The sequence below is a fragment of the Cebus imitator genome, unplaced genomic scaffold (assembly GCF_001604975.1).
Source record: "Cebus imitator isolate Cc_AM_T3 unplaced genomic scaffold, Cebus_imitator-1.0 Scaffold352, whole genome shotgun sequence".
NCBI lineage: Eukaryota > Metazoa > Chordata > Mammalia > Primates > Cebidae > Cebus > Cebus imitator.
In genome coordinates this window covers 1078928-1101049 of record NW_016107667.1, presented here as the reverse complement: position 1 = coordinate 1101049, position 22122 = coordinate 1078928, and the positions used below count along the sequence as shown (strand labels likewise).

General features: G+C 41.4%; 1 protein-coding gene across 3 annotated transcripts in view; it reads right to left on the bottom strand.

The window, feature by feature from the left end:
* Nucleotides 1-2503: 2503 nt before the first annotated feature.
* Nucleotides 2504-22122, bottom strand: part of LHFPL3 (LHFPL tetraspan subfamily member 3) — a 539341-nt gene continuing 519722 nt past the window's right edge. For all 3 annotated transcript variants that reach the window (XM_037730548.1, XM_017506243.2, XM_017506242.2), the window contains one exon: nt 2504-4850. Coding sequence is in view for 1 of the 3 variants with exons in the window: in XM_017506242.2 (XP_017361731.1) it covers nt 4822-4850 (29 nt within the window). In the remaining 2 variants the exon portion in view is untranslated. The remainder of the gene's footprint in view (nt 4851-22122) is intronic.

Below are 22122 nucleotides of genomic sequence, written 5' to 3'. Positions count from 1 at the left end.
TTCCTTAACATGTAAAACATGATTATTTTAAATTGTGTATCTGGTAATTCCAGTACGTATCTAAAATCTGTGGGGCAATATATTGGCTGTTAGTTATATCTGCTGATTATCTCTTATGGTTTATTTGTATATTTAGGAATTTTAAAATTGCAAGGGCATACTTTGTTGAGCTTAATTGGTGAGAGCTATGTTAGAGATGCTTTCCTCTAGACAACATATGCTTGTATCTTCCTGCTACCAGGGGCCTTAGCAAGCTCTTTAATTTCTTGGTTTTGTGTTCTTTGACCATAGGGAGAGTGTAAGACTGAATTCCATACTTGACGGGGGCAGGCCTATGATAAATTTCAAGGGGTCATTATTATTATTATTTTTCCATCTAGAGCTAGTGTGGAGACGGTGTTCTTGATAGATTTCTTTTGCTAGAATGAGGAATTTTCCTAGGCCACTCTTGCTTAGGATGTAGCAATCTTCAAGTGTCCTGATTTAGGATGTGAATGTCAAATTTAACTCACCTATTTCCAGTGGCCCAAGGCTTAATCTTCCACTCCTTACTTTGTTATACATATTTACCTTCAGGCAAGCCCAGTTTTTGCTTTTGCTTACGGTTCACACTCTGTTTTCAGCTCAATCCACTTCTTTTTTGAAATGCTTTTGGAATTTCTCTTACTTTCTTGCAATCTAAGCTGTGTGTTAAAAATAAATTTATTGTAATTTATCTAAGGTTTAATGGTATGGTATAAGAAAGGCCTTTTAGAGACTGAACTCAATGGCTCATGCCTGTAATCCCAGCACTTTGGGAGGCCGAGGCGGGTGGATCACAAGGTCAGGAGTTTGAGATCAGCCTGGCCAACATGGTGAAGCCCCATCTCTACTAAAAATACAAAATTTACCTGGGTGTGGTGGTGCAGAGGATGCAGTGAGCTGAGATTGCATCACTGCACTCCAGCCTGGGCCACAGAGCAAGACTCTTTCTCAAAAATTAAAAAAAAAAAAAAAAAAGGCTTTTTAGAGTGTCTAGTTGATACTGCTAGATGCAGAAACAAAAAGTAATCTTTTAGAAATGTGAAATAGTTTACATCACTCTTTTGCTTAAGATCCTTCAGTGGCTTTTTCTCACACTTAAAACGTACAAACTACCCTGGCCTACAAAGCCCAGAGCTGTCCTGGCTAACCCCGCGTGGCTCCCCACCCTGCCACCTTGCTGTTCCCTGGCTGGCATGCCTTCTGCTTTTTTCACATTTGGCTTCTAAACATTCAGGTCCCACTCTAAATGCCACCTTTTCGTAGAGGCCTCACCTGACTCCCCTCTCCGTTTCTTTATCAATCACCCTGTTTTAATTCTCTTTAGGGTACCTATTATTAGCTGACATTTTCCTGTCTATTGTCTGTCTTCCCTACTAGAACATAAGACTATGAAAGGAAAGCAGGGAACTTTTTTGTGTGATTCATCACTCTCTTCTCAGAATTTAGAACAGCTCTTGGCACATAGTAGAAATTCAATACATATTTGTTGAATAATGAGAGCTGAGCGTTGACTACATACTCCCTTGAGACAGGACCTAGGTTCTTCAGCGTTCCACAGTTCCCACTACTTCCTTTTAAAAAATTATTTTATTTTTAAAAAAATATTATTTTTTATTTTCAGAGAAGGGATCTCACTGTATTGCCTAGGTTGGTCTCAAACTCCTGGACTCAAGTGATCCATCTGCCTTGGCCTCCCAAAGTGATGGGGTTACAGGCCACTGTACTAGGCCAGCTCCTATTACTTCCTATCATCTCCCAAGTTGAGCTTGCTTTGTGAATTTATTGTCCCTTGTATGCCTTTGAATTTTCAATCCCTGCTCAGCAATGTCACTCTAATTGTCTTCAGCATCTCAGAGCAGAGACTTTTTTACGTTTCTTTTTTCCCTTCAGTGTCTTGCATGTAATAGGAGGGGAAGGAATGAACATTCACTGAATACCCCCTACCTGTCAAGTACAACCACACGACAGTTTAATTTATGTACTTACAAATATGCTATGGAGCTGAGTAATATTATTTATATCTATTTTACAAATGAAGACACTGAGGCTTAGAGTTGTTCAGAGTCATACAGTAAACCAAGGATCAGAGATGGAAACCTACTCAGACAAGATATACCTAGTATGAAGTATTGTAAAAGGGTTGCTCATGTGTGAGGAATGGCTGGCTCTTTTCAATTTGCAAAGGGGAGATTGGGCAAATGGATATTGCAGGTCAAGTTTTACTTGAGCAGTCCAGCTATTTATTTAGTTATCAATTTTATTCCACTGAGTGTATATCCCTATATTTGGCTAGATGAGGCTTTGGAGATTTTAACCATGCCTTCTGCATGAAAGTCTTGCTGCTGACAGGTATTATGGAATCCAAGAGCAGGGAGATTTTCTGAGATAGTTACTTCAATCCAACCATCAGCTGTCACCGGATCACTGGACAAAGACAGAAACTGAATGCACCGAAGATGTACCACACCACCAAAAGTTCTTTTAAGTAACAAAATCTTATTTTTATTTTTACTTTTTACGGAAATTCAGATATTCCAACAAATTTCTTTACATTTCCTGGACCTTAAAAAAATTACACACAACTTTTAGACGCAATACAACAGAACAGAATGAGAAAGGGAGTCACTTTTTTTTTTTGGTTTTTTAAAAAGATAAAAACCTACTTCTTAGACTTAATTAACATTTAGTGATTTACATATGTATTACCTATATACAAATGGTACATCGTCAATGACCCATCTTTAGAGCACTGTGGAATGCTAAATTACACTTAGGTTTTATGGCAAAACTTTTTTAAAACATTTGCACGTGGATAGGAAGTACTTTCTTAGTTTTGTTAACACCACTGTTAGTGATGTAGGACTCCCGATGGAATCTATAGTTTGCATGGATGAAGGACAGCCAATGCTTTCTGTTTTTATTGTAGATAAGGTAGACAGGTACCTCCCTTCAAATAAAATACGAACTCTTGAAAAGTTGTGTGTAATTAAATTTAGTAAGTAGGGTGTTACGGATACAGTAGGCAGCTAATACTTAAAGCAACAAATAATCCTCAGAATGACTACTACTTTAGTTGTAGATACTAAGTATGCCCGTAATTTGGTTCCTCAGAAAAGCCACATCTCTGTGAATTGGATTTTACCCCTTTAAGCATACCTGTAATATGCTTTTAGCCATTTGAAACATAATGCCATTTATGGTGAAAAGATGGCTTGCACCAGAAACATTTGGCTAAAATAGGAATGTGGTCCTAACAGAGAGAGGGTAAGAGAAGTGAACTCTGATCTGTATCACTTCTTGTGTTATCTTCCATCTGATGTTCTAGGGATATATACTAATTTGTTCTTAATTTTGAATATATGAATAAAAGCATTCTACATGTCGATGTTTGCTGCTCAGGTAACATGGTTTGTCTTCCACTAAGTACCCTTGCATGTATATGTTAGCTTGTGTTCATTCTCAGGCAGTGGGCTATTTCAATGTCAAATATTTCTCTGTTGTTGGATATTGGCAGGACATGTGATGAGGCTGATGGTGGGGAAGACTGGGAGCAAATGATTGTTGAAGTCAACTGGTTAGTTGTTAACTACTTCCAGATGTCAGCCAACTAAAGTGAATCTGAGTATTTTTGAAACTAACATTAGTAAACAAAAAGGTAACTTATTCCTACTGAGTTTTTTTCAACCTGTATAAGTATATAGTCATTTATTTCTAAGGCTATTAAATTATTATTTATGCTGTTAGTACCACTTACTATTATTTAGAAATATGTTTAATGGAATGATCATAAAAAAATTAAAATGAGTGCCTGTCAGTAAGGGAAATAGAAGATATGGATTTCTGATAACTTGTATGGCAAAGAAATAGGAAAAAAATAGAAGATATTTTAGATACTTATTTAGAAAGTATTTTAAATTCCTATGCATATACTAGGGAGAATTAGAAAAAAAGTATTTATTTGATAGTAGCCTATAATATTACACATGAGCATCCAAGGTGAAAATGGACTTTCTATATTCTTCAGAGTTCCTTGATGCTGTTTCCTGAAAGATAGGGAAATCTATGTCGCTTGGGAACCTATGATGTAAAGATGTACTTCCTGTAATATACAGCTTGATGGAGTAATAGTAAATGGCATAAAAATTTTCTCAGTAATAACTTGTATGGACAGATTAAACAGAACACAGACTTGATAAAAAGTTTGAAGCGTTATGTCTCTTAATAACTGAGTGGTTGTAACTAAGTATACAGTGAAGTAAATGAATGGTAGAGACAAAGAACCAAAGGTCACGGCTCCTACAAAAACATTCAGAGGCATTTTCTAAGATGCTTCCTCAATAAATGATGCTTGATCAGCCTCTTGGTTATTGAGATAGGAATAATTTAGAACTAACTGCCTTTTTAAAAATTCTGTTGAAAGGTTAAAGCTTTTTGTTTTCAGTTTGATTTAAAAAGGACAGTTTACAAACCTCAGTACATATATATTTTACATGTTAACTCTAGAGCATTTATATTCCTCTTCCTTATTTCCTGAACACGTTTTTCATGAACATTTTCTGATCTCATCCAATGACAGTTTCCAATGAGCTGGTGTTTAATCCATAATCACATCTCTTTCCAGAAAATCACTCCCATCTCTGCTGATCTAGATTTAGAAGGTGCGTTGACAAGTGAATGTTCCATTCTTGTTCATATTCATCTCTATACTCTGATCTCTCTCGAGCGTATTCCTTCTTGATGTTGATGTATAAAAGCTGTTATTCGATTTGTTTAGCTGTTGTTCGATTTGTTTTGTGCTCATTCTAGAGAATATTGGCTTAGCAGAACTGCAGAAATGGGAGGGAAGAGAGAGAAAAGGGGTGGAGAGAGGGAGAGAAAAAATGCATCATTTTCTGTCTGCAAGATTTTTGTGCATAATATTTGTCATGGAAAAATTACACCAATGAATGGTTCAAATGCACTTTGCATTTTTTACCAAACAATACTGAAAAGTTCGAGATTTCTGTCCCATTCAACCCACAGCACAGTCTTCCCAGCCAGAAGAACGTGCATGTTCCCTCCATCTGGGTCAAGATTACAGGCTGCTTTGAGGAGCAAGGAAGAGTGTAGACCATTCCCAAACATCAATGACTTTTCGGCTTAGCATGGAAAAATGTGTCACTTGAGTGTTTTCCTTTTCTTTCCAAGTTTTATTTATTTTGAACTCAATATTATAGCAGCTACAAAATTATTATAGATGAATCATCCACAATCCAATCACTTTGACAAAACTGTTTCCTTCCTATATTTCTTTCCATTCCTTATCTAAATGTGAAATTATTTTATACGATTGTAATTACAGTATAGATGACACTTTAAACATCTTCCCATTACATTAAGGACCATTTTCTACATTTCCACTGTCCATATCATCGGCATAAGCTTCTTTTCTTTACTTCTTTACTTAATTTATAATATAGAGACAGGGTTTCATCATGTTGCCTAGGCTGATCTCAAACTCCTGAGCTGAAGTGATCCACCTTCCTCGGCCTCCCAGAGTGTTAGGATTACAGGTGTGAGCCACCGTGCCCTGCCATCAGCATGAATTTCCAATCATTGCATGATACTCTTTCATTCTCATTCCTCTCCACTCTATGCTCAATATTTCATTCTAAACTGTTTCACTATTGTCAGACATATAGGTAAGTTTCTGATTTATTATTATAAATATGGATATCTTTCATATAAAGATCTGTTTGTTTTTAAAAATGTTTCTTGGCTGGGTACTATGGCTCACACATATAATTCCAGCACTTTGGGAGGCTGAGGCAGAAGGATCTCTTGAGCTCAGGAGTTTGAAATCAGCTTGTAGTCATGATGGCAAAATCTCATCTCTACAAAACATACAAAAATTAGCTGCGTGTGGTGGTACGCCTGTAGTCCCAGCTACTCGGGGCTGATATGGGAGGATTGCTTGAGCCTGGGAGGTCAAGGTTGTGGTAAGCCAAGATTACGTCACTGCACTCCAGACTGGGTGCAAGAGTAAGACCCCCGTCACAAAACTTTTTTATTTCTTTTGGATGAATTCTCAGGGGATAATTACTTTTCCTTTTCTCCAACAGATTAGGGACTGATCCTCTATCAACACAGCTAGATTGCAAACAGTGTGATTAACCCTATGCTTTGAATGATTTTCATAGACTTTGTCACTATGAACCAGGGCTTAAGGGTATCTTACATATTGGGAAGTTGGGTAAATACACCTAGCTGATAATGGTGTGGCATATTTAGGCCAAAAGGAAACAGCCTGTTAGGTTTTGCATCACAGAGCACTTTATTTTTTATTTATTTATTTATATTTATTTTTGAGATGGGGTCTTGCTCTGTCACCCAGGCCAGAGTGCAGTCGTGCAATCTTGGCTCACTGCAACCTCTGCCTTCCAGATTTAAGTGATTCTCCTGCCTCAGCCTCCCGAGTAGCTGGGATTACAGGTATGTGCCACCACACTTGGCTGATTTTTGTGTTTTCAGTAAAGACAGGGTTCTACCATATTGGCGAGGCTGGTCTCAAACTCCTGACCTCAGGTGATCTACCCGCCTTGGTGTCCCAAAGTGTTGGGATTACAGGCCTGAGCCATGGCAGGCTGAGGTTTTGTATCACAGAGCACTTTAAAACACAAGATAAGATTTCTGAAGTGTGCTAGAGAATCCCGAATCATTCTGTTGTTTTTAGTCTGTTCCCCCTTGTTTTTCAACACATTTAAAAAGATCATATGCACATTATGATCTTAATGAACTTCTCTCAGTAAGAGAACTCATGGTTACTTTAATGTACCCAGACTACACAGAGGATAATTGAAATATGATCATGTCCTAATGATGATTAGTCTATAATGATTCTCTGAGATTGAGTCATGCTGGCAGAAGCCCTACGGAAAGGAATACTTTCTTTAGATATTATTAAAAGCAACACAATCAGCCACTGTGGAAAGCAGTTTAGAAATTTCTCCAAGAACTTAAAATGGAACTACCATTCAACCTAGCAATCCCATTAGTGGGTATATGCCCAAAGGAAAACCAATCCTTCTACCAAAAAGACACATGCACTCGTATGTTCGTTGCAGCACTATTAACAATAGCAAAGACATGGGATCAGCCTAGGTGCCCATCAGTGATGGACTGGATAAAGAAAGTGTGGTACATACACACCATGGAGTACTATGTGGCCATAAAAATATCAGTTGGGCATGGTGGCTCATGCCTGTAATCCCAGCACTTTGAGAGGCTGAGGCAGGTGGATCACCTGAGGTCAGGAGTTCGAGAACAGCCTGGCCAACATGGCAAAACCCCGTCTCTACTAAAAATACAAAAAAAAAAAAAAAAAAAAAAAAAAAAAAAATAGCCAGGCATGGTAACAGGTGCCTATAATCTCAGCTACTTGGGAGGCCGAGGCAGGAGAATTGCTTGAACCCAGGAGGCAGAGGTTGTAGTGAGCCGAGATCACACCATTGCACTCCAGCCTGGGTGACAGAACAAGACTCCATCTCAAAAAACAAGAAAATAGTATAAGTAGAGGGATGAACAGGGAGACCACAGAGGGCCATCTATGTGTGTGGGGCAGGGGAAATGGGGGGCAGGAGGCTGATCCTTATTTTCTTGAGGCTCTTAAGTAAATACACTCCTAATTTCATGATAGAAAAGCCTGCTTTGGTATGAATCATTTGTTGGCATTCATGAACCAGAGACTCCCTGTTTCTTTCTCCTTGGCTCCAAGCTTCCTGGTTTGACTTTATGACATCACAGGATGAAAGAAAAATACGAGACTGCCAAGAAGGAAGTACATGTATCTAAGGCTGCATCCTAGGCAGGGTAAGACGTGTTCTCAGTGGTCTGGGAAGGGAGCAGTGAGTGTGGCAAAGGTTTTAGATTAGACCTCAGAGCACTGACACGCATACCTGCAGGAAGAAGCAGGGAGCCTCTAGCAGGGTAGATGTCTCCCTGGGAAGATCTTACAGGAAGGGAACCTCTGTGGCCAGTCTCACAAGGGTTTCTCTTTCTCCTTCATCATCTGGGTCCATAGACTGGGGCCTGACCAGAACAGGTTGCTCACCAACAACCCTTCTTGAATCTGCTCCGGTCTTGGGTCACCCATGGCCTTCATATGGCCAGATCCCTCATTAGATCCTTTGCTATAATCTCACTATTGATTAGTCAATCCTTCATTCTTAAAGCTCTCTTCTTCTTCTGCCTCCTCCTCCTCCTCCTTCTCCTCCCTTTTTTCCCCTCCTCCTCCTCTTCTTCTTCCTCCTCTTCCTATTGTTATTCTTCTTCTTCCTCGTCCTCTTCCTTCTCTTCCTCCTTTTCCTTTTCCTCCTCCTCTTCCCCTTCCTCTTCTTTTTGAGACAGGGTCTTGCTCTGTGACTCAGGCTTCTTGAATATGGTGGCACGATCATAGTTCACTGCAGCCTCTACCACCTCCAGGCTCAAGTGATTCTCCCACCTCAGACTCCCACGTAACTGATACCACAGGCATGTGTCACCATGCTGAGCTAATTTTTACATTTTTTTTGTAGAGATGGGGTCTCACTTTGTTGTCCAGACTGGTCTCAAACTCCTGAGCTCAGGTGATTCTCCCACCTTGGCCTCCTGAAGTGTTGGGATTTACAGGCATGAGCCACTGTGTCTGGCTATTAAAGGTTTCTTCTTTGTTGACTATTGCCAACACTGGGACTGTACTTCTGACCCACAGTATCTGTGGTGGGCAGGAAGCTGAGAAGTAAGTGAAGAATGAAAGTGTGAAGGCAATGAGCCAGGCCTGGAATAGGGTGAGGCAAGTGAGTACCTAGGGTATAAAATTTAAGGAGCTCACATGCAAATGTAAGATGAGCGATTCTTTATTTTATTTTATTACCTTTTTTTTTTTTTTTGAGATGGCATTTCTCTCTTGTTGCCCAGGCTGGAGTGCAGTGGTGCAATATCAGCTCACCACAACCTCTGCCTCCCAGGTTCAAGTGATTCTCCTGCCTCAGCCTCACAAATAGCTGGGATTACAGGCATGCGCCATGACGGCCAGCTAATTTTTTGTATTTTTAGTAGAGATGAGGTTTCTCCCTGTTGGTCAGGCTGGTCTCAAACTCCCGACCTTAGGCGATCTGCTCGCCTTGGCCTCTCAAAGTGCTGGGATTACAGGCATGAGCCACTGCGCCTGGGTGGTAAGTGCTTCTTTAAAATTTGCAAGGCCAGTCACTGGCTCATGCCTGTAATCCCAGCACTTTGAGAGGCCAAGATGGGAGGATCGCTTGACCCAGGAGTTCAAGACCAGCCTGGGCAACATAGGGAGATGCAGTTTCTACAAAAAATAAAAATAATATTAGCCAGGTGTGATGGTGCACACCTGTGTTTCCAGCTACTTGGGAAATTTAGGATCATGCAGTGAGCCATGAACGTACCACTACACTCCAGACTGGGTGACAGAGTGAGAACCTGTTTCAAACAAACAAATAAAAAAGCTTGCACCCTAGGTACCTAGCCTCACCCTAATCCCAGCCTTGCCCATGAGTGCACACTGTTCATCAGGCCTGCTGGTAATGTTTGCTTGGATTGGAGTTACTTAGACATTGCTACCAGAGCATTTTAAAAATTCCTACTGTATACCACCACCATGCAACAGAAACCTCAGGGCATGCAGAAGTTCTGCAGACTTAGGCTAACTAACAATAACCAGCGGTGATCCGAACACAACCACTCCCTGCAGAATATCAGGAAAACACTTTATTGGGGGAGTAAAATTACAATGCTATTACAACTACTTAGATAGCATGCGCAATGAAGAGTTTTCCACCTGAAGACTCGGCAAGGGCTTGCTCTTAAAATAAGAGAGTAAGTGGAAGGAAATAAAAGTCAGGAATTTCCTCTCCAGATGTGGCCATCACTCCTTCAGTCTAAGACCGTGAGACAGCAGGACAATTTGCAGAATTTGGTGAAAGCATCACTGTGGTGTAATTGCCACCTTGTGCATTCTGCTCTTTAAATAACTTTGCTAACATTTCCCATGCACCGTGGATGTTGCCTATCAGGGGAGGTAATTTAAAAGATGTCACATTCTCCCAGGTTTGTACAGAGCAAGAATGAATAAATAAGACATTCATTGCTGCTCTGGATCTTTGTTCAGTCAGTTTTGTCCTTGTAACATGTCACGGGCTCGGAGTTGCCCATGTTCCATTTCCAAAGGGCTCTTTGCAAATCCTTTTCAAAGCTGTCATTTGAATCACTGCTTATGAGCGCAGTATTTATAATGGCCGCATTGTCCAGGCTGTCTAAATGCTACTTGGCTGAATTTTCCATGTGTTTACAGATGTTGAAATGTCTCCTGTGGTTGGTTTCTGCTCATTGTACCCATCTGACCTTTTTAGTCAGGATCTGGAGCCCTCACAGTCAGGAGAGCTGGGGAGCAGGCACTGAGCAAGAAAAATGTTTGGTGGGAGCAGTCAGGCTTTGGGCAGAGTGGCTAGCTGAATCTTCATTGTAAAAACGAGTAAAGGAGGAATTCCAGGCTATTTTTTCTCATTGAACAAGCTTTGCCATTTACTCCAAATCTATTGTTTCAAACTGCACCTACTTCTAACAGGGACTTGTGATATCCTTCATCTCTGAGATGTGGAGTGCAGTCTCCCAGAAATAATATCTCATCCTCAGTGTCCTCAGGTGCTCTCTACATGATGGGCCCTACAGTGGGTATGGCAGGTTAAAGATGACTATAGATTCTTTGACATTCCTCCACGGAGAGGTGAGGTCTATGCTCCCTTTCCCTTGAATCTGGGCTTTAAGAGTCCTGGCACTTTCCTTCCTTCTGGTAAAAAACACCAAACATAACACTTACCATCTTAGTCATTTTTAAGTGTATATACTTCAATACTGTTAAATATATTCACATTGTTGTAAAATAGACCTCCAGAACTTTTTCATTTTGCAAAACTGAAATGCTTTACCCATTGAACAACTCCCCACTCCCCTCCTTCTTTTTGAGACAGTCTAGCTTTGTCACCCAGGCTGGAGTGCAGGGTTGCAATCCGGTCTCACATTACTCCAACCTCTTCCTTCTGGGCTCAAGCAATCAGATCTGTGTTGAACCTAAATGCATGTTCACACTATACTTCTGGGCTGAATTTTAAGGTGTAAGACCAACTTTGGTTGTTAACTGATCAAAATTAATTTTATATATTATTATAGCTTTGTAGACTGATTTGTTGTGGTTGTTTTGTAATTGGCCAGTGGACTGGTAAAGACTTGGGTCTTTACTTGTATGCCACCCTCCTACTCATCAATCCACACTCTCTGACCCTGTACTGCACATGATGCCAGAAGACAGCTGGACAGGAAGCTACACCCCAGTCACCAGCCCAAGATAGATTCTCTAATGCCTTCTTATGCTAACCGAAAGGGCAACACTAGCATAATACTTTCTTCTGAGACTTATAATTTAGTTTGCAGCTAAATTATTAGTTGCTCACATCCAAGCTTTCTCAACAGGCTATGCATGTGACAATGTCTGTTTGGTGGCATCCATAGTGTCACCGACATGTGCTGAGGGAGGAGTCAGGGACTGGGGAGAAAGAAAAGAAAGACAAAGTGTGTAATCTTTGACTCTTTCAGTACCAGTGACTGGGTTTTTGAACAGAAAGCAAGATAAGTAGAAATAACTTCCAAAGACTCGGTTGTAGCTCATTTTGATTTCTTTCTACCATATTACCATTTATTTGCTTTGTAGTGCTACTTATGATCCGTAATTATCTCATGTATCTTTGTTTTCTCTTCTTCTCCCACACCAGAATGTGAGTTGCATGCCATCAAAACCTCCTCTGTATTGCTCACTATTGCACCCCCAGCACCTAGCTAAGTGCTTGATCTATGTAAGGTGATCATTTAACCCTTGCTGAACAAATGGAAGAGATGTGAAATAGAAGAGTATCTTCAGCCGGGTATGGTGGCTCACGTCTGTAATCCCAGCACTTTGGGAGGCAGAGGCAGGCACATCATTTTGAGGTTAGGAGCTCAAGATCAGCCTGGCCAACATGGTGAAACCCCGTGTCTACTAAAAATACAAAAATTAGCTGGGTATGGTAGTGTATGCCTATAATCCCAGCTACTAGGAAGGCTGAGGCAGGAGAATCACTTGAACCCTGGGAGGCAAAAGTAGCAGTGAGCCAAGATTATACCACCACTGTACTCTAGCCTGGGAGACAGAGTGAGATACCATCAAAAAAAAAAAAGTATCTTCATCTTCTCACCAATAATAGTCCACTAGGTCAGTGCTTCTCAAACTTCAGTATGCATAAGAATCACCTGAGTATCTTCTTAAAAATGCAGATTTTGATTCAGTAGGTCTGGGGTGGAGCCTGAGAACATGCATTTCTTTTTCTTTCTTTCTTTCTTTTTTTTTTTTTTTTTAAACAGAGTCTTGCTGTTTCCCATGCTGGAGTGCAATGGCATGATCTGGGCTCACTACAGTCTCAACCTCTGGGCTCAATTGATCCTCCTGCCTCCACCTCCAGAGTAGTTAGGACTATAAGCATGTATCGCGAGGCTTGGCTAATTTTGCTTACTTTTTGTAGAGATGAGAACTTCTGACATTGCCCAGGTTGATCTCGATTTGGATTCTTGGCTCAAGCAATCCACCTGCCTCAGCTTCCCAAAGTGCTAGGATCACAGGCGTGAGCTACGGCGCCCAGTAAGAACTTACATTTCTTTTTTTTTTAAAGGTGGGGTTTCACCATGTTGGTCAGGCTGGTCTTGAACTCCCAACCTCAGGTGATCCGCCCACCTTGGCCTCCAAAGTGCTTGGATTACAGGCGTGAGCCACCGCGCCCGGCCAAGAACTTACATTTCTAACCAACTCCTGGGTGACACTGATGCTGCTGGGCAGGTACCATGCTTTCAGAAGCAGGACACTGGACCAAGCTCCCTGATGCAGATTGTTCTATTCACTTTGTATTCCTAGCCTAATAAGGTGCTTGGTGTACAACAGGTACTCAGACATTGTTTGTCAAATGAATGGAGAAAACTACAAGATGGCTCACACTGTAATCCCAGCACTTTGGGAGGCTGAAGTGGGTGGATCACTTGAGGCCAGGAGTTCGAGACCAGCCTGGGCAACATGGTAAAACCTCATCTCTAAGAAAAATATAAAAATTAGCCAGGTGTGGTCGTGCACACCTGTAATCCCAGCTACTTGAGAGGCTGAGGCAGGAGAATCGCTTGAACCCAGGAGGTGAGGGTTGCAGTGAGCTAAGATTTTTCCGCTGCATTCCAGCCTGGAAAACAGAGTGAGATTCCGTCTCAAAAACAAACAAACAACAAACAAACAAAATAATGAAGCACAGGAATCTATGAAAAACCTACCAAAGCACATCTCAAGTGACTGGTAGAGATACTAAGTGACCTGCAATTTCAATGTGGACTTTCGGGGCTTCTGCGTTTTTTTCACCTCCATTAAGGAGTGGGGCAGAGGCAGCAGAGGTGGGAAAGGACTTTTTCATCCTAATCCCACAGATGGAAGAGATTTCATCAGTTAGTTGCAATAATATATTTTTTCCAGTATGAATATGTAGAGAGGAATCTAGGAAATGGGTAAAGAAGGTACCATTTGCAGTAGTCTTTGTACCTTTTATTCCCTTTCTTCTAGATTTTTCTTCTTTTTTAAAAAATTATTTTATTTTTATTTTTTTTTGAGAGAAGGTCTCACTGTGTCACCCACGCTGGACTGCAGTGGTGCAATCACCTCTCACTGCAGATTTGACCCGGGCTCAAGTCGTCCTTCCATCTCAGCCTCCTGAGTAGCTGTGATTACAGGTGGGCGCCACCACACCTGGCTACTTTCTGTATTTTTTGTAGAGATGGGGTTTTACCATGTTGCCCAGGCTGATCTTGAACTCCTGGGCTCTAGCAATCTGCCCGCCTTGGCCTCCCAAAGTGCTGGGATTATAGGCATGAGTCACTGCTCACAGTCAGGTTCTTCTTTTTATGACCTTTATATCTTCTGCCTTAACCTTTAGATTTTGTGCCTCTTTCTGTCTCTCTTTTTCTCTCTTTCTGTCTCCTCCATCTCCCTTTGGATCTGACATACCAATTTTAACACAGGAGAGATGGAGAAGATAGTTACTAAAATTGTTCTTCTAGCTACTCATGCAGATCTTTGCTGAGAAGGGGCAGAAAATGGCCTAAGATTCAGGCCTTGATAATTCTGTGCTATTTCTGAATGCAGTGGACAATTAGACTGTGACACAAGGCACAACACTTTCTCATGTGTTTTTTTCTTTGGAAAGTAAGTATTTCACAAGAAGGGATTTCAATTAATTCATGAACATTTCTTTCTCGTCTTCTTCCACTCCTCCCCCTTAAGGAACATTGTGAAATATAGTAAAAGCAAGAAAACAGGCACAATTACTTTGTAGGCCTTACTCAGGCACATTCAAAATAGAATGTTGCTGCTGATTTATAAATCCTAATAATATTCACTGTTCAGTTTTGGCATGAAACCATGCCATATTTTACATAGGTTGAAGGGCTTTTGCTGTTGAAGCCCAAAAGACGGGTCCATGGCAGCAGGGTGAGAGTGTAGCATCCTTGACTCTTAGTGCATTTGACAAGAACTAATATATTGGTGGCCAGGTGCGGTGGCTCATGCCTGTAATCCCAGCACTTTAGGAGGACGAGGTGGGTGGATCACCTGAGGTCAGGAGTTTGAGATCAGTCTGGCCAACATGGTGAAACCCTGTCTCTAATAAAAAAATTTAAAAAATCCTATAACTTCAGCTACCTGGGAGGCTGAGGCAGGAGAATCACTTGAGCCTGGCAGGTGGAGGTTGCAGTGAGCCAAGACCCTGCCACTGCACTCCAGCCTGGGCGACAGAGCGAGACTTCATATCAAACAAACAAACAAAAAAGGGTGAGATTTCTTTCTGTCGGCAATCTCTTCGCAAATTGCCTGTGATGTATATCCCATTCTGGTTTAATTCTTATTCAGTAATAAACTTTTTCTTTCTCTACTACCTTTATGGAAAGGTTTTCGGGGTTGGGAGAAGATTTTCTTATTAATTATATTACCTGAACAGTGTATATTGATATATCTGTGTTTGCACATCGAATTGCTTTAATGCTTTATTTAATCCTCTTTTAGCATAGAATTTACAATAGAAAAGGATTGTCTTTTGCAAATTTCTCAGAAAGCCCCAGAATCAGTGTTGTTAATTAGCAGATTACTAACAATTACCTATAAAAACCCAACTGACGTTCCCCTTTCTTCCAACTACTCTGTGAGTGTCAGTGATGTTATGGTAAGGTACAGTTCTTTAAAACTTTAAGTTCATTCTCTCCTCCAGGAAGCTGTGAGGGTTTTGTATCTCAGCATGTGAACCTACGGTCTTAGTGAATCTTTAGCAGGCAGAGAGTTCAGGATCACGAAGTTTTACATGCCTTTATTACCACAAATTTAATAGTCCTGGTTCTAATTATCCTTATGGGTGTTTATTGTAATGAAATAAGACATCTGAGTATGATGTATGTTTCCTCTCTATACCAAAGGGAAGCAGACTGCAGGGTCCAGAAGGTAATTTATAACCAAGATTTAATGAGCACACACACACAGGCACACACACCCACGACGGCCCTGTGAGAGAAGTAACCAAGAATTGAGGCATTTAGTAGCCGTGCTGCTAAAACCTCACTGGCTGGGTGACACTGGTCGGCCACAAATGACGTAGCAGTCATGGAGAGCCAGAGACTGCTAAAAGAATTCTAGAATTTTGGGGATTTCTAAAATGCAGAAATGAACAGATTGTTCTTTCTCTGCTGTGCACAGATGGAGACTGTGATCTCAATTAAAACAGGTTATGTGCTTAAAGTCCAACGAATAGCATTTTTTTCTTTTTGAGACAGGGTCTTGTTCTGTCACCCAGGCTGGAGTGCAGAGGTGCGATCTCGGCTTACTGCAGCCTCCACCTCCCAGGTTCAAGTAATTCTCCCACCTCAGCCTCCTGAGTAGCTGGGATTACAGGGGTGTGCCACCACACCAAGCTAATTTTTGTGTGTTTAGTAGAGATGGGGTTTCACCATGTTGGCCAGGCTGGTCTCAAACTCCTGGCCTCAAGCAATCCTCCTGCCTCAGCATGACAAAGTTCTGGGATTACAACAAGTATGAGCCGCTGTGCTCAGCCTGTATAGCCATTTAAAATGAGTGCATAGATCTATAATAAATGAGTAATATACATACCATAATAAAAGAATAAAGCAGGATATAAAAGTAGCATGATTGATGGAACCTCATTTTTGAAAATCAACTATGTTTATGTTTATATGTACATAGAAAAAATATGGAAGTATCTACACCATAATGTTAGTTGAGCTCTGAATGGTAGAGTTAGGATGTTTTTTAACTCTGAAAAAGAAAGATCTGATTTTTCTTTTTCTTTATCCAGTGAGCTGAACATGCATCATTTTTATAACTGGGAAAAAATGTGCCATTATCATTTTGAAAATTCAGTGCCTTGGAAAGCAAGCAGAGCTAAACATTCTACTGTCTTCCACGTTATTGTGGGTTTGTATTTGCTGCTTTAAGAGAGTGATTAGGAGATGCTCTGAAGACTCTCAGCACATCAAAAGGACAGCCACTTTATAAACATTCCTTTTAGTACTTTCACATACACTCAGTGCACTCCTCAATATGTCACTTGATGCATTCTTGTTGAATGAATGAGCATTGAAAAGAGAGTCTGTGATCAATATGCAAAGTATTACACAAGAAGAATACTTGCATAAGGACTAGAAGTCACAACAATAGAAAAGAATAACTTCCAATTTCTTTTTCTTTTTTGAGACAGGGTCTCGTTCTGTCACCCAGGTTGGAGTGCAACAGCGCGATCTTGGCTTACTGCAACCTTTGTCTCCCCAGTTCAAGCAATTCTCCTGCCTCAGCCACCAAGTAGCTGGGACTACAAGCACAGGCCACCACGCCTGGCTAATTTTTTGTATTTTTAGAAAAGACAGGGTTTCATTGTGTTAGCCAGGATGGTCTCGATCTCCTAACCTTGTGATCCGCCCGCCTTGGCCTCCCAAAGTGCTGGGATTACAGGTGTGAGCCACCACGCCCGGCCCCAATTTCTTTTTCTTAGATTCCTGGCAGTGGGATTAATTTGTGTTGAAAGTGATTCAGTGAGTCTAGTGAGATCCTAGAACAAGGTTGGGGCTGTTTAAGTCACTCTAAGAGCTGCCCTCCAGACATTCCCATCAGCCTGTCTACACCATATCGCTTTATTTTTCTTGTTGCCTTTGGTGGCTGTCGCAGATAGGCAGGCTAAATAATGCTCCCGGCAGCACATACCATTTCTGCTTTATCCATCTCTTCCTCACTATAATAGGACTTTCTTCTTTCACAGATAGAACAAATTTCTGGTTCTTAGAAAGGTTTCCCAACCTCTGCTCAGGCCTTGATTTTATTTGTGATTCAGAGAATGGCTCTTGGCCAATGTAAGAGAATGCCAATTCAGGGACTACTGTGGTTTGAATGTCTCCTCCAAAACTCATGTTGAAATCTAATTACCATTGTAATAGTATTAAGAATGGGACCTTTAGAAGGTGCTTAGGTCATGAAGGCTCATGAATGGATTAATGTTGTTATCAGTGGGAGTGGGCTCCCAATAAAGGGATGAGATTTGTCCTGATTTCCTGTCTTGTGTGCCTACTTGCCCTTCCGTCATGTTATGATGTAACAATAAGACCCTCACCAGAAGCAGCCCCTCAGCCTTGGGACTTCCTAGCTTCTGGAACTGTAAGAAATATATTTCTGGGAGTCTCTCTGAATCTGCTGTGATTCTGGGGACTGCCCGAGAAATAAAATTCAGACAAAACATTTTTTTTGGTGGTATTCTGTTACAGAAACACACAACAGGTTAAAACAGAAACCATTCAAAACAGACTCTTAATTTGGCAACTAGATATCTCTGATATGAAAGTTGGGGTGCAAGGAGGTAAAGGCACCTAAATCTGCAGAATGGCTCAATAGATTTGTCCTCATCGCTGCAACAGTTGTGTTGTAATGGTAGAAACAGAAATTCTCTACTATGGAAGATTAAAAAAAAAAATTAAGCCTTCCGTGACCACATACTCTGTGACAGGCACGAGGCTGGGGAGCCTGGGCACCACTGGTGGGCTTCCTGGTGCTATGGCTCTGTCTATTCTCATTAGCCTGTGAGCCAGGAAAATACTGGCAAAACCTCACAGGCCGTGTCCTCTTCAGAGCACCCTCCTGGGAACAACATCAGTCCCTATTTCAGGTAAGAAAATGAATGAACGAAGCACAAAGGTGGTCCTCACTGGCCACCTGAGCCTGGCATGTCAGCTGCAGGAGGTCTTGGAGGAAGCTGTCTTCCCTGCCGTTTCTCCCATGGTCTCTGGCCTGAAAGACTTTCCTTCTTGTTAGTGGTTGACCTCAGCTCTGGGCAACGAGACCTTCACCAGGCCACTATTCAGAATCCACTGAGCGGACTGAGCAGGACAGACTGACAATCAATTCTAAAGGGACAAACACACAGCCAATTTAGCTGCTTAGTTCCAGACCCTACATGTAAACAGTGAGCCAGGAGTTTTGAGGCAAGGCTACTGCTCAAGGCAGCGACTGGGCATTTCCCCCTGAGCTCTACAGGGCATTGTAATGCGGGGGAGGAAGGGGATGGAGGAAAGATTAAGATGCACAGGACTAGTAGGGCCTCCTGTCTGCTCTGCAGCCGTAGAGCAGGAGGAGAATCTCTTAACCACTTGCTTTTTTTTGAGAGGGATCTCAGCTCACTGCAACCTCTGCCTCCCAGGTTCAAGTGATTCTCCTGCCTCAAACTCCTGAGTAGCTGGGATTACAGGCATGCCCCACCATGCCTGTAACTTTTGTATTTTTACAGGTCCAGCTACTTTTGTATTTTTAGTAGAGAAAGGGTTTCACCATGTTGGTCCGGCTGGTCTCGAACTCCTGACCTCGTGATCTGCCTGCCTCTGTCTCCCAAAGTGTTGCGATTACAGGTGTGAGCCACTGCGCCCAGCCCCAACCACTTGCTTTTTTAGAGACAAGGTCTCACTTTGTTGCCTAGGTGAGTGAAGTGGTACAATTACAGCTCACTGCAGACTTGAAATTCTGGACTAAAGGAACCCTCCTGACTCAGCCTCCTGTGTAGCTAGACTATAAGTGAGTGCTACCAAGTCTGGCTAATTTTTTATTTTTATTTTTTGTAGGGAAGAGGGTCTCACTATGTAGCCCAGGCTGGTCTCAAACTCCTGGCCTTGGCCTCCCAAACTTCTGAAATTACTGGCACAAGCCACCAAGCCTGCCAGATGTTTCCTCATCCTAAGAACTGAATGAGAAGAGGAGAGAAGGAAAAAAGATCTCTAGGAAATACAATTAGGACTGCTCTTTAATTAAAAAAAAAAAAAACTGATTGAACAATGTATAATTTTGAGATCATATAATATAGCAGGCAGAGTATAACAGCTTGAATTTGAAAATTTCTGCTTCATCAAGGTACATAGATTTTAAATGTTTCCATTAATTCACGGAAATTCCTCATATTTCTAAGATTTCCGTTCTCATTGAAATCTTTCCAGAGTTCTCCCTTTAAACTTAGTTCATATAAAGATGACTTTATGGTAGAATATCCATTCTTAGAAAATGCTCTTTCGAAAAGCCAATACTTTCTTTGTTTTTGAGACAGAGTCTTGCTCTGTCACCCAGGCTGGAGTGCAGTGGTATGATATCCGCTCACTGCAACCTCCGCCTCCTGGGTTCAAGTGATTGTCCCACCTCAGCCTCCTGAGCAGGTGGGACTACAGGCTAATGACACCATGCCTGGCTAATTTTTGTATTTTTAGTAGAGATGGGGTTTCCCCTTGTTGGCCTGGCTGGTTTTGAACTCCAGACCTCAAGTGATCCACCTGCCTCGGGCCTCCCAAAGTGCTGGGAGTACAGGCATGAGCCACCATGCTTGACCTGGAAAAGCCAATACTTGATTTTTGAAAAGTCAGACCGTACAAATGATCTTGTAATGAAGAGTCACCCCGCTTCATCCCTTCTCATTCCCGGTCTTACTCCCTGGAGACAAACTCTTTTAATAGTTTCCAGTTTTATTGCTGTAGTTACTTCAGCAGTATATATACTATGTTAACATTTGCTTAATTATGAATTTATTAATTTTAGACAACATATGTTGGGTCTTCTCTAGAAAAGTGAAGATTCAGCTCTGTTCCTTCTCACCTTTCTCTCCCAATCTTGATTTTAAACAATGCCTTTATGAGTTTAAATAATAGGTATACTTTTCCTTCTTTTTCTTCTCTTTCTGTCTTTGGTCAGATTCAACATCATGTAACTGTTCTTTTCCTTCCACCTTTCTAACTGCTGACTTTCTGATGAAAGCTTGACTTTTAAAAAGTCAGTATGGGGATTTTCGGTGGATTCATTAATGGAAGAAATTTGGATAGAAATCTTCCTTCTTCCTTCTCCTGGAAAACTCAGACTTATCCCAAATATCCAAGTAGTTTAAGATTTCTGCCTTCTACACCCTACACGATTGTCCATGCATTGTTGACACATGTGGCAGTGACTCCACAGTGGAGGTATAATGTATCTACTTACAAGGAAATTTTCCTCACTGACATTCTGCATGCTTCAAGGACAAGAGCCAGGCATTACATCTCTGAATCCCCATGACCTAGCAGAATGCCTGGCACATAGTAGGACTTGAAGATCTCTTTACCGTGGAATGTGTGTATATCTGTATTATCTCTTTTTAAAAAACAGGGTCTCTGTCACCCTTGCGGGAGTGCAGTGGCATGATCACAGCTCACTGCAACCTCCAACTCCTGGGCTCAAGCAACCCTTCTGCCTTAGTCTCCTGGGTAGCTGGAGCTACAGGCATGTGCCATCACACCTGGCAATTAAAAATTTGTTTTTGTAGAGGTGGGGTCTTGCTATATTGTCTAGGCTGGTTTCAAACTCCTGGACTCAAGTGATCCTCCAGCCTCGGCCTCCCAAAGCACTGGGATTACAAGTACGAGCCAGCATGCCTGGCTTCTATGGTATATATTTACATAATTAGAATGTTTATTGTTTGAAGGGGTAAGATGTCTTAAAAATATATCCAAATATGAAAACAAATTAATGCTGTGTCTCTAATACTGTGGTCCCCTGAGTGAGCATGTACGTATGTGTACATGTATGCGCGGTTCTTGATTTTGGAAAGAGTAGACAGTGGCTCTGTGAGGAAGGATCAGTCCACAACAGATGAAGTGCCAGCTTCTAGAATGAAAGGCAGAGCTTCTTTCTCCAGTTAGGTAGAACAACAAGATCTGCTTCTCTTTGTAATTTGTTCTGACTCTCAAGCTGTTGAGAGTTGTCACAAATAAAACCCCAAAACAACTCTGAAAGTCCTACCAATAGATCTAGTCCACTCAATCTGAACCAAGATGACCTGCTTTTAAACATATTTCCAAGATTTCAGCTCTCATTGAAATCTTTCCAGCATTCTTCTGTTAAGCTTTGTTCATATAAAGATGACTTAAAAGGAGAACGTCCATTCTTAGAAAATGCTCTTTGCAAAAGCCAGTACTTGCAATAGAGGCTGTCGGTTCTCTGCCACTTTTCCCTTGGGCTTTATCATTTCAGTACCCACTGGGCCAATGTTTGACTGCCAGCCTCTGCATCTTTTTGCTGGTGGACTTTCTCTGGCCAGCAAAGTCCTCTCTGCTTACCCATGGGACAGACTGGAAATGCCAAGGAATGAACATCTCCTACCTCTAGCAGTCCTCAGTCAATGACTGATGAGAATTGATTTATAAATAACATTTCCCTTGCCCCTGGACTCTCAGAAATCCCCAGTGAAATTGCAATCCAGTTACCCAGGTAATGACTCGTTTGCTAATACTTCCTTTACTGACCACCTTCCTCCCCCGTCTCACTTTTTCATCTCCTACCAGTGTTTTCTGGGCTCTATACCTATAAAAATGACCTGTACTTAAATCCCATTTTAGCTTCTATCTATGGGAGAACCCAAGCGAGGGTAATGTTCTCTTTTTTTTTTTTTTTTTTTT